The 13,769-nt window shown below is 41.7% G+C and overlaps 1 protein-coding gene across 2 annotated transcripts in view; it reads right to left on the bottom strand.

Moving 5' to 3' along the window:
- The window catches only part of GABRA1 (gamma-aminobutyric acid type A receptor subunit alpha1), a 254,921-nt gene that overhangs the window by 141,194 nt on the left and 99,958 nt on the right, over window positions 1–13,769 (bottom strand). For both annotated transcript variants that reach the window (XM_040344730.1, XM_040344729.1), the window contains exon 3: window positions 8,014–8,123. In XM_040344730.1, the coding sequence (XP_040200664.1) occupies window positions 8,014–8,123 (110 nt within the window). The remainder of the gene's footprint in view (window positions 1–8,013; window positions 8,124–13,769) is intronic.

Genomic DNA, 13,769 nt, shown 5'->3' with positions numbered 1-13,769 from the left:
TGTCAATCAAATGAGCCATGCTAATGAGGCGTGACCCCATGCAAATGATGGATTGAGCGTCATAAAGATACGAATACCGTACGGCGCATGCACCGTCCCGTGGACGCATCCCAGTGCGCATGCGCAGAATCACGTCGGAACTACTCCCTAAGATACGACGGATCACTGCCTACAACGTGAACGTAACCTACACCCAACCCTATTCACGTACTACGTAAACGACGTAAAATACGACGGGTCTGTTCCCTGGTCTATACCTTTGCATGAATTGCCACGTCTATATGGAAAATAACTTTACGCCGGACGTAAGTCTTACGCAAACCGCGTATATTATGCGCCGGGCGCAAGTACGTTCGTGAATCGGCGTATCTCCCTCATTTGCATATGTGCATAGAAAATCAATGGGAGCGGCAAATGCGCCTAGCGTAAATATGCGCCCACGATACGCCGGCGTAGGAAAGTTATGTCGGTCGGATGAAGCCTATTTTCAGGCATATCTCAGTTTTTGGGCACGGTGCATAGATACGACGATGCATACTTACACTTATGCTGCGTATCTCGAGATACGTCGGCGTAAGTGCTTTGTGAATCCGGGCCATAGTGTATATATTGGAAAATATAGGTCATAGCAGCCAATCAGTTTCCACAAGTCTTATTTCTCCAGTAAAATAATTACTGCTTGTGTACCTGGGCATGGCTATCAAACACAGTTTTTGACTTTACCTGCATTGCAATTGCATCTTCAGTAGGACATGCTGCATTCATAGAAATGCAATGTAGGTCAACTGCAGTCTCAGACTTGTCATCCACTCTGTACCATTGAGGTAAATGGGTATTTACTGAGCTGTTTTTAACATGTGTTTAAAACACATCAAATGCCAGCAAACAACACCCTGAACACATTCGCTAATAGCAAGCTTTTTATTGATCACTACTGGTGTGATGATCCTTCAATGTGCCTTTCAGCTTGTATGTGTAATGCCTACAGCTAGGGCACAAACAGACATTTATACCAAGATACACATAAAGGTATGGGTGGCTAGTAAGAACATTGCATTCTTAACTGGACAAATAATAGTTTGCAAGAAAAGCATATCTATCTAATTAATAGAATGTGTATTACTGTGTGTCTCCACGGAATACTGTATACTAATAATGAGCACATTATAATAAGCACTACTGCATAACATGAAAAAGGCAATCTATTTTATGCAAGTTTTCAATTTCCAGGTCTTGCAGTAATAGTATATGTTCTACGATTAAAGTGGCACAAACAAGTAAAAAATGCAGATATTTTATGCAGGTTTATTATTCCTTTAACTTACCATATAGTTTGGCCAATTTTATTAATTTGGTGTTCTCTTTTTGAAAACACTAATTGCTTGGCTATTATGCTGACCCTTGCATGCCTTGAGTCCCTACCCTGTAACAAGTATGGAGGTAAGACATCTCTGACATTTCTCTGACTTTCCTGAACTATATATTTGCAATTGGTTAGTGACTCTGAAAGTACTAAAGTCAGTGATTTGGCATCACGGCTAAGGGGTAGATCCACAAAGCGAGTACGCCGGCGTATCTACTGTTACGCCGGCGTACTTTCAAATTTCCCAAGTCGTATCTTTAGTTTGAATCCTCAAACCAAGATACAACGGCATCTGGGTTAGATCCGACAGGTGTACGGCTTCGGCTTCGTACGCCTTCGGATCTTAGATGCAATACTTTGGCGTCTGTTGGGTGGAGTTCTCGTTGTTTTCCGCGTCAGGTATGCAAATTAGCTTTTTCCGTCGATCCACGAACGTACGCGCGGCCGTCGCATTCTCTTACGTCGTCTCTAGTCGGCTTTTTCTGGCGTATAGTTAAAGCTGGTATTTTGCGGCGTATGGTTAGACTTGCCATGTTAAGTATGGTCGTCGTTCCCGCGCCGAAATTAGATTTTTTTTTGGTAACTCACGTAACTCACGTCTAAGTTAAAAAAATGACGTCCTAGCGACGTCATTCAGCGCAATGCACGGCGGGAAATTTCAGGACGACGCATGCACAGTTCATTCGGCGCGGGGACGTGCTTCATTTAAATGAAACCCGCCCCCTAATCGCCGATTTGAATTCCGCCGCCAGAAATACACTACGCCGCCGTAACTTACGGCGCAAAATCGTTGAGGATTCGAAAGAACGCCAGGTAAGATACGGCGGCGTAGCGTATCTCTGATACGCTGTGCGAATCTAAATGTATGTGGATCTGGCCCTCAGTAGCTAGCATTTTCAGAAGGCGGTCAGCGATAGTTGCCCCATCTTTCTCGCTTGATATGTTTACTTCAAACATTTTATTATACTAGTTTCAATATAAACAAACCGAGTATTTTCTGAATTGTAAGCATATTTCAGAAAAAAAAGAAGACTGCAATGCTGCAACACAGCTGCCATGTTTTATATGTATGAAGGAGTGTAATGATTACTTTCTGTAGCTTTATTACTATGTCAGCTGTTGACAGCTGCACTAAATTGTACTACAGCATGTTAAAAATAAGAGACAGACGTATTCTTAAAATCAGAACAGTGGAACAGAACTTCAATAAATGAAATCAATTAGGAGGTATACATTTCTAAAAATGACTACTGTATTGGTATTTGTATATGCTCACATTTCCTTCTAATGAGCAGTCCATGCACCCAAATATCAGATTCCAAGAATGATAGATTTGTCTCAGTATATGGTAGCTGTCACTAACACTTACATTTTTAAAAGTTATGCTTGACTCTATTTACAAAACTGCAGGACAAGATGACAGGGGGCGCGTCAGCGGTAAAGCATTGCAGGGGCTTCGGCAGCACTGCCCATTCATTTCAATGGGCAGGGACGGTGGAGGAGCGCTTGCAGGACTTTTGCTAACATCCTGCAAGCGCACCGTCACAGTGTAAAAGTGCCGGGCTCTCACACTGGGGCTGCAGGGGAGATGTTTTTTCAGGCGCTTTACAGGCACTATTTTTAGCCCAAAAGTGCCTGAAAAATGACCCAGTGTGAAAGGGGTCTAAATGATTTTAAAACATTTCCATTAATATATTTTTAAATGCAACCAGTGTATTTACTGAATTTGATTTTACCCTTTTACAGGGGCGGACTGACCATTCGGGCACGCAGTGACCGAGGGCCCCATGCCACTAGGGGGCCCCATCAGGGTTGCCAGCCTCAGTAAAACCAGAGACAGATTGTAAAAATCTGTGTATGTTTACATCTGTCCCTGAAATGTCTGACACCACCATCATTTTGATGTACAATTTCGGAGGCTATAGCTGCGCCGCCCCTCCACTACCTCTGCAGCCAATGGGAACACAGTGTACACGCCCCCTTTCCCCCACATGGCTTCTTTGAATACAGAGCAGGAGATTGCCGACAGCTGGAGGAGAGGAGAGGGAGGCGGGGACACAGCCTGCAATGTGGGATGGACTTCAGGCTGATGCAAGGTAAGTTAAAGCGACACCAAAGAAATAAATGTTATACTTACCTCCACTCTGTGGCTCGTTTTGCACACAGTGGCCCTGATCCACGTCTTCTGGGGTCCCACGGCGGCTGTCATGGCTCCCCCTCCGCAAGAGCTTTCCACATTCATGCGCATGGTGCAAAGCTCTTGCGGGCGTGCTCTCGTGATACAGCGGATCGGATGTGATTGACAGCAGCTCCAGCCAATGGCTGTGCCGCTATCAATCCATCTAACCTAACCATTCATTGGCCAGGCTGGGAGCCGGAGAGGATGATGGGGAAGAGCGTGGGGCTTTTGAGGGGTAAGGTAAGTAAAACGGGGACTCACGCGGGGAGGTGGGGGGTGCAGTGGTGCTGTCGGATGTTTTTTCACCTTAATGAAAAAACATTTACCTTTACAACCCCTTTAAATGTAATTTTATCAGTGCTTTCTCTGGTGAGGGGGAGGCTGTGTTTCCTCTAGCAGAGCTCTTGTCTCTGAGGCTGTTAGATCGTTTTTCTGTGTGAGAAGTGCACTGCTCCTGGGGGAAGGTTGTTCTGAACTTCTCCCCCAATCTCTGTTACATCTCCCTACTGATTACCTGCCCACCAATACACAGGCACATCATCCTCCTCTACTGTATTACCACCAAATCTGTCTGTGAGCTGCTGGGGAACTACAAGTCCCAGCATGTCAGGAGATGGGGGTAGCAGCAGTGTGTTCAATCAGGCTGATTTCTAGATGAAAAGTTCTGGTGTGTGTATACTGTGTGTGTATGTATATGCTTAATGTGTGTGTATGTAGTCGGTGTGTATACTGTGCATGTGTCTGTATACTGTGTGTGTGTGTCTGTCTGTATACTGTGTGTGTGTGTCTGTGTGTATACCGTGTCTGTATAATGTGTGTGTTCGTGTCTGTATACTATCTCTGTATACTGTGTGTGTGTCCGTGTTTGTATATTGTGTCTGTATACTGTGTGTGTCTGTGTCTGTATACTGTGTCTGTATACTATCTCTGTATACTGTGCGTGTGTCTGTATACTTTGTGTGTGTGTCTGTCTGTATACCATGTCTGTATAATGTGTGTATCCGTGTCTGTATACTATCTCTGTATACCGTTCGTGTGTCTGTATACTGTGTGTGTCTGTCTGCATACCGTGTCTGTATAATGTGTGTGTATGTGTCTGTATACCATCTCTGTATACTGTGTGTGTCTGTATACTGTGTGTGTCTGTATACTGTGTGTGTATACTGTGTCTGTATACTGTGTGTTTGTCTGTATACTGTGTGTGTCTGTGTGTATACTGTGTGTGTGTGTGTGTGTGTGTACTGTATGTTCCATGTGTGCCCACTGCCGCTCAACATAAATCGCTCTAACATTCCTGTGCCCATGAAAAATTCACTTGTTACCAATTGGAGCCATTTGATTGGTGAACTGCTTAGCTCGGCCTCGGATCCGGCAACATGCTCGGGTACACACCTGGGCAGTGACATCATGGCACACATCAAGCATGGCTTTTATTCACTTGCCTCAATGCCCAACCTGTGGCCAACCACAGCAGTTCACTATTCAGCTGGCTCCACGACTCACTTGCGCAGTTCAGAGCCTGCGACACGTGGATTTTTTTTTTAAAGCCTTTACCTGCCAGCTGCCTACCACACCAAGCACTAAGGTGCAATGATGTGTGTAAAGGGACACCGACAAAAGGTGACACACTGGGGGCTCTGCCGTAAGGTACTACTCTGGGGCTCTGCCATAGGGTGCGACTGTGGGGGCTTTGCCGTAAGGGGAGATTCTGATGTAAGGGGGGACTGACTCTGCAGACTGTGATTATAGGGAGAATGTTGGGACTTTGGTGTAAGGGAGGACTCTGATGTGAGTGTAGTGCTCATCCCGACTGCTGTACTCTATATGTTATTTTGTTTGTTACTTACTCCTGACCCACGTACAGTACTCTGTACATTATACTGTACATACACCTTGGTCGATGTCCGTGGGGATACCCGCAATCATCTCACATGAGGAAGAACGGGGAAATGCTGATGTAAACAAGCATTTCCCCTTTCTTCCTAGTGACAGGACACTGATCACAGCTCCCTGTAATCTGGAGCTGTGACCAGTGTAGTGTCACACACAGCCCATCCCTCCTACAGTTAGAAGCACTCCCTAGGACACACTTAACCCCTTCAGCCTCCCCTATTGGTTAACCCCTTCACTGCCAGTGTCATTTTTACAGTAATCAGTGCGTTTTTATAGCACTGATCGCTGTATCAATGACAATGATCCCAAAATGGCATCAAAGGTGTCCGATGTGTCCACCATAATGTCGCAGTCATGATAAAAATCGCTGATCTCTGGCATTACTAGTAAAAAAAATTTTTTTTATAAAAATGCCATAAAACGGTCCCTATTTTGTAGACGCTATAACTTTTGTGCAAACCAATCAAACGCTTTTTGTGATTTTTATTTACCAAAATTATATAGAAGAATACGTATCGGCCTAAACTGATGGAAAAAAAATGTTTTATATATTTTTGGGGAATATTTATTGTAGCAAAAAGTCAAAAATGTTTTTTATTTTTTTCAAAATTGTCACTCTATTTTTGTTTATAGCGCAAAAAATTAAAACCGCAGGGGTGATCAAATACCACCAAAAGAAAGCTCTATTTGTGGGGAAAAAAGGACGTACATTTTTTTTGGAGCCACTTCGCACAGCAGCGCAATTGTCAGTTAAAGAGACGCAGTGCCGAATTGCAAAAAGTGCTCTGGTCTTTGGCCAGCTAAATGGTCCGGGGCTTAAGTGGTTAAAGTGACACTAAACAATCTCCTTATTTTCCAAAAATAAGCCATACACATCCATTAATTATTCGTCTTGTATTCTTTTTTTTTCTTTTCATTCTCACCAGTTGCAGCCACGTGCACTGCTCTTCGCACACTACAAATATCATAGTCAATAGTCTATAGTCCCTAGTTCATTTTAGGAGCAAGCAAGAGATGGAATCTACATTTATACATTCTGTGAGACCATGGAGAATGAGCCTAGCCACCATTTAACAGGAAGTCAAAGGATATCAGAAGAAAGTTGGAGATTTGAAGGAGGCTGAGATCAAAATATATATATTTTTTTTAAACTGGTTATAAGGCTAATACCGTGTACACACGACCGTTTTTCATGCCGTGAAAAATTAAATTTTTTATAATGGTCATTAAAAACGATCGTATGTAGGCTCCAGAGCATTTTTCATGGCGTGAAAAATGGGCATTAAAAATTTAGAACATGCTTTAATTTTTCGCGTTGTTTTTCACGTCGTGAAAGGCTTTAACGATGTAAAAAAATGTGCATGCTCAGAAGCAAGTTATGAGACCGGAGCATTCGTTCTGGTAAAACTAGCATTTGTAATGGAGATAGGACATTCGTCACGCTGTAACAGACTGAAAAGCACAAATACTGAAAATCGCGAATCGTCTCTCACCAAACTTTTACTAACACGAAATCAGCAAAAGCAGCCCAAAGGGCGGCGCCATCCGAATGGAACTTCCCCTTTATAGTGCCGTCGTACGTGTTGTAGGTCACCGCGCTTTGCTCGAGCATTTTTTTTTCACGATCGTGTGTATGCAAGGCAGACTTGACAAGAATCAAATAGAAAAAAACTTTGAACATTAAAAATGGTCGTGTGTACGCGCCATTAGACTTTTTTTTTCCATAATGCTTTCCTTGAGTTAGGGTAAAAATGTCCTACTGCTTGTTCCTTCCCCCACTGTCTGTCAAATCCTGTTATGAGGGAGCAGGGGGCTGGGCCAAGCTGCACTGTGTGTATCTATGGGTGCACACAGCACAGCTTGGGAACTCACCTGCATGTGTGCCCCTATAGAAAGCAGCTTGACATGAGGGGCACACACAGGACGGGAGGGGCAGACAGTGCTGGTGGGGGATTTCAGATGAGGAGTTAAGAGGCTGCCTAATACATACTAGATTTTTCTTTCTTTTTAAAACAGACTTTAGTGCCACTTTACCATTAGTATTTGAATATCAAATAACTAACTTGGTGGTGCTGTCTGGCAGGGCTCTATACTTCTCAGATAGACATGCATGCAAATCTATTTGTCAGGTTAAACAACTATCATGTGTATACATGACAATGGTTTATTTACCTTAGCTTGGTGATAAGCGTTATTGCAATCCTCACCTTGCTGTGGCTTCAACATTTTCTTGGCCACTGACTCTCAACAGATGTAGATGTACAGTACACATTTAAAACTTGTTTCAGCCTTTTATTTGCTGCATGCTTGTTCTGGGGGCCAATCACAGCCAGACAAGCTTTCTTTGTAGAAAAATTGCATCAATATTTCTCTCATGGCAAGTATATTTTTGTTTTGATTGGTTGCTATGGTCTACTGCACTTTACACATTAGCCTGCTAAGTATACATTCTAGTACATGTGTGATTGTGTGCACGTATGTGATTCATTTGTAGCACATGTACAGTCATGTGTGCTTTGGCAACTTTGTAGATATCATGTGATTAAGAACAATTGCAGAATTAAAAACAAATACCAACCTCCCAATCCCGGTCTTAAGCGGTTATCATAGCCATCTAGGAGACGATCCAGGATCCTTGTGAACACTGTGGTATTGTCTCTAATCTCATCCTGCGTGCTTTGTCCACAACTGAAATTACAGGACATTGAAAAATATATATTATTAAGCATTGAGCTGAATACAATCCTGCCATCAGTAATTCTCAAATCTACTTATGCTCGCTTATGCTGATTCAGGGACACAAAATCTCTTCTATTCAGCAAGATTGTCATTCCAAAGTAATTACTACTAAAGATGTCTCTTTAACTCACTCAGCTCTTTCCATTTTTAATCAACATATCACTCAATCCTTAATACTGAGGATCACGCTGAACGGAAGTGACTGACGTCACGAATAAGGCATATTTATGCTTAGCAGCGCAGATGGGGATCTGGTAAGATATGCAGCAGTTACTACTGTTTCCTTCTGTTTTATTTCTCATACAAATACACTAAAAATAATGAAGTTATAAAACCAGAGTGATTATTAAAATTACACTTAATGGAGTTAACTCTGCTGTAGTATGTAGTTTACATGTTGGCCCAAAACCAGGGAACCTAAAAAAAAAAACTTTTTCACACTACTAGTACTATAATAACACGTGTCATTTAAAACACCCCATCAAGAACAACATCCTCTGCATGCAGGAGTAGTTCACTGATATAAACATGGGCCCATTTGGCACATAAAAAAAATAGTTAATTAGGATTCCTGGAAATCTCTGTATCGATAGCAGCAATAATGCCGCGTACACACGGTCGTTTTTTGTGATGAAATAAAACAACGTTTTTAAAAATTTAATTTAAAATGATCGTGTGTGGGCTTCACATGGTTTTTTGTCTTCTATTCGAACATGCTTCAATTTTTTATAAAGCTGAGTGAAACTCCTGCGCTGTGTAGGATGGATGGAAAAGGGAAGGTCGTTTTTTAAAATGTCGTTTTTTGTGTCCTAAAAAATGATCGTGTGTGGGCTAAAACGACGTTTTAAACAACGTTTTAAACCCGCGCATGCTCAGAAGCAAGTTATGAGACGGGAGCTTGTTGTACGTAACCACGCTTTGCTAGAGCATTTTCAGAAAACGATGGTGTGTGGGCAGTTTAGGTAATCAGAGTTATTAACCCTACTAGTTGCTATCTGTGAACTGAAGGTCTTCTGCAATCAGCCACACTGGCAGTTAAAGTGATACTAAAGTCTTATATTTTTTTTTTCTTTAACAATAACAAACATGTTATATTTACATGCTCTGTGAAATGGTTTTGCACAAAGCAGGCTAGATCCTTCTTTTCTTGGGTCCCGTGCCGCCACTCCTGGCCCCTCCCTCCTTCTCCCACAACAAGCAGCTTGATATTGAGGCACTCAAGCCGAGTTGCTGCTGCTCTATGTGTCCATTGAGACATGGACCCACAGCGAGCCCCCATTTCCTGATTGGCTAACTGACTTCGATTGACAGCAGCGGGTGCCAATGGCTTTGTCTCAGCAAATCAGGAGGGAGAGTCCCAAACGGCTGAGGTACTTGTGCATATCGCAGGATAGAGATGGGATCAGGTAAGTATAGGGAGACTGCTGCACTCAGAATGTTTTTTTTTTATCTTAATGCATAGAATGCATTAAGAAAAAAAAAAACTTCTGCCTTTACATCCACAAGTCTGAACTCCAGGCAAACAGGTAAATACAAAGTATAATGCATACGTGAGAACTGTTTACCCACCAAAGAATTTGTATTTCTGTCACTCTAGCCCTGATATTTACATCACTTAGCCAAATAACAGAGACAGCCTAATGACTTGACCTTTCTCTGCTGATGAGAAATCCATAGCTTCCTACATCTACACTATACAGCATGGATGGGTAAATCTCCCTCTGCTAACTATAGTTGCTACAGCCAGCATCCCACGGCTCTCAGAATACCTGTATGGTGACCTCAGCTGATTGGCTGCAGTTGCTGTTCGGGTTTGATTTTTTTCTGTCCGGCTCCTTCATTTTCTCAGTCAAAGTTTAAGCACATAATACACACTGAAGCAGACTGCAGGTACAACTAGTGGACTTTACCAGAAACCTTTGCCAGTGGACTGTCTACCCCTTCTGTTTACCTTTCTGTGGAATGGAGATATTTTTTAAATAAATATAGGGTACCTATAGACATTAGATGTCAATCTCCCAGTTAGGCCTTTTTGAACCTAATTGGAGGACAATCCAGTGTTAGTGGGGAAGCACCTGACAGCCTGAATGCGGATTTTCATGAACACTAGAACATTTTAGAAGGTTAGAAACTTTTCTTGATTGCTACTATATCTCCTGATACTGGGGCTGTCTGCATGAGTCTCACCCTTTGCAATAAATAGGTCACTACTATTTTGGAAATAAACTAACATAGGAGACAACATAAAGCAGTTGCATACACTGTACTCTAATGTTTATGACTGAATTCAAGGGTGTAAATATAGCCATAGCAGATCATGAAAAGCACAGGGTTTTTTCTGGGTAAAAAAATAAACATGCAGTTTATGACTCTGACTAATTGTATTGTTCATAAGCAGCATGAGCCATGATTGGCTGAACAGTGGTATGGTATTGTGACGGACCCCCGTACTCAAGATGAGTCTGTCTGCCGTGTCGCTCCTCTGTCCGGTACCACACAATCCAAGACCCCTTGGCTTTCCCATTCACTAGTCGTTGCTCAGTGTAGGGTAAAACATCAGACAGTTTATTAGAACCAGAATACAGAAGTATTATATACAGTTAAAGAGGAGGTAACCAGAAACATAAATTAACATGAGCTAATTAACTAATCCCTTACAGCAGCCGATGTGACTCCCTAACTACAATACACATTATCATACATATCAACACAGAACTCCTTCATACAATTGCAGGGTTAATTAGCACAAGCAACAATGGGGGAAAGACTCTTAGAAGTTATACTAGACTCATATACATTATAACATACAACAGACAGACAGGTGGCTGGAGTTGACATCAGCATATTCGAACAGTACTGCATGTGTCCCAACATTATGAATCAGTCACTATTTCTAATAGAACATATACATGGTTCCCAGAGTCTGTGTGTCTTGGGGTGACATGGACCTACTGAAAAGTAACAACACCTCAAGGGTCCCCAGGGATACAGCTAACAAAGAGCACTGTTCCCCCAAATGTCAGGGACAATAATCGCAAGGCAAGAGGTTAGCATTTAGTCCCCTAAAAAAGCCTCTGTCCCGGGTGAGTCTGTCACACATATCTACTGCTACTACTCTATACGCCATGTTGCTGTGGAAAAATCACAGAATCCTCCCAAACATACTGAACATTCCTAGTAAAAAAACATCCATTACAGAAAAACCACATGCTGGTACATTCTAATATAAATTTGATTATGCTGTTAATGCAAGTAACAATTAGGTCACCAGGACAGAAAGGAATAGCAACAGTGGCATATACAGGTAATTAATAGAGGAACTCAATGGTGCTAATACCAAATAGAGGGGTAATTATATATATATATATATATATATATATATATATATATACACATAATGTTAATTTCCTATAAACAATAGTCTGGAAATATTTTGGTTGTGAGCAGCACTCCATCTATGTAGCCTATGACATTTTGGAATAGTGAGTGCTTGGAGAAACACCATCTCTTTAAAAAGTAAAATATAGAAAGTCATCCAGGGGCCCTTTTTCAGGGCAACAATTAACCAGTGTGTCACATTGCTGACTTGTGAAAGGGAACCTGCAAATCCCCTCAGGTACACCAGGAAGAAATAAAAAGTAAAAAAGGAATATTCTATTTATTTATTTTTTTGCCTGAAAAAAAAAGTGTACTGTTAAAAAAAGTTATTTTAGCAGTTATAGATTTCCTTTAACTTTCATGCCAGAAAGTTCTTTTTACAGATACAAAGCCCAATTTATTCTAGCTTGCTTTGTGAAAATCAGTGAATACTGCCATTAGGAAAAATGAGTAGTAATTAGCATTTAGTAGTAATTAAAGTATCCCTATCAGTCATTTCTTGCTGGAGTTACTAGTTTTCCAGAACTTTGGCTGTAATATATTTTTCAGAAGATACCATTTCTGGACATAGTATGGGGACATCAGTTATAATCTATAGGCAGATAATGGGATTGAATTGCTAAAAAAAAAAAAAAAATTGAAACACTAATTACAATTCACAAGATGTGTTAACAGAAATCATCCAATCACATGCAAGAATATTTTTTAATTTCTCTGGCACGTGATTGGGTATTTAAAGTGAACACCTGAATCACAGTCTTCACCAAGCTGAATGAATATCTATTTTGCGAAGTGCACATACAGATTCCAAAGTAAGCATTCACTTTACTGGGGGCTTGTTCACACCGTAGTGCATGCATTAGCATAGGCATAATGCACACACGCTGGTATGTAGTTTTAAGTTGTGCTGCTCAAGTGAATTTTCTACATGAGTGCATGAGTGCATTTTTTTTACCCCTTTTTAACTTGTATGCTATTATTATGCACTGCTGAGTGTTGTGATGCATTACAGTGCATCACAACGTGCTGAGCAAAAGTACAAGTTCTATTTTACTTTCAGCTTACACCCACTTGCAGGAAATAAAACTACAGTAAAACCTTGTTTTTAGAGTAACTTAGTTTAAAAGCGTTTTTCAAGACAAGCAAACATTTTAAAAAGTTTTAACTTGATATACAAGCAATGTCTTCATATAAGAGTAGGGTCATGTCCCAACTGAGTATAAAAGAGAAGAGAGGAGCCTCTAAGTGTAGCAATATGGTTACATTTAATGGAGGTACAACATTTAGCAAGTCACATGGTTGATGATTAAAACAGGCACATCTAAGTATGCAGGCATCCAGGGTAAAGCTGTCCACATAGACCGTCCGCCACACCACCATTGGTGTTGTCCCTTCCACGAGCAGTTCAAGCCTCGCTTTCAGAACGCTCTACGGCAGGGTAGTCTCCCCGGTCTTGATTGCAGACTGAAAGTGGTGAGAGCCGGTGCTGCGCGGGAATGGTCTATGTGGACAGCTTTACCCCGAATCCCTGCATACTTAGATGTGCCTCTTTTAATCATCAACCATGTGAGTTGCTAAACGTTGTACCTTTATTAAATTTAACCACATTGTTACACTAATGCCCTGTACACACGATTGGTCAATCCGATGAAAACGGTCTGATGGATTTTTCCATCAGTTATCCGATGAAGCTGACTGATGGTCAGTCGTGCCTACACACCATCGGTTAAAAAAATGATCGTGTCAGAACCATGTACGACGGCACTATAAAGGGGAAGTTCAAATCCAATGGCGCCTTAGCTGATTTTGTGTTAGTAAAAGACGATTTGCGCTTTTCTGTCTGTTACAGCATGATGAATGTGCTATCTCCATAACGAACGCTAGTTTTAGCAGAACGAGCGCCCCCGTCCCCTAATTTAGTCTGAGCATGCATGGATTTTTAACCGATGGACGTGCCTACAGACGATCGTTTTTTTCTATCGGTTAGGTATCCATCAGATAATTCGCATTTTTTTTAACCGATGGATAAATAACCGATGGGGCCCACACACGATCGGTTTGGTCTGATGAAAACGGTCCATCAGACCATTCTCATCAGACAAACCGATCGTGTGTATGCGGCATTAGAGGCACCTCTCTTCTCTTTTATACTCTTAGGCTGCGTACACACGATCGGTCCATCCGATGAGAACGGTCCGAAGGTTAACCGATGAAGCT

The sequence above is a fragment of the Rana temporaria genome, chromosome 3 (genome assembly GCF_905171775.1).
Source record: "Rana temporaria chromosome 3, aRanTem1.1, whole genome shotgun sequence".
Taxonomy (NCBI): domain Eukaryota; kingdom Metazoa; phylum Chordata; class Amphibia; order Anura; family Ranidae; genus Rana; species Rana temporaria.
This window is presented reverse-complemented; position numbering and strand designations above follow the sequence as displayed.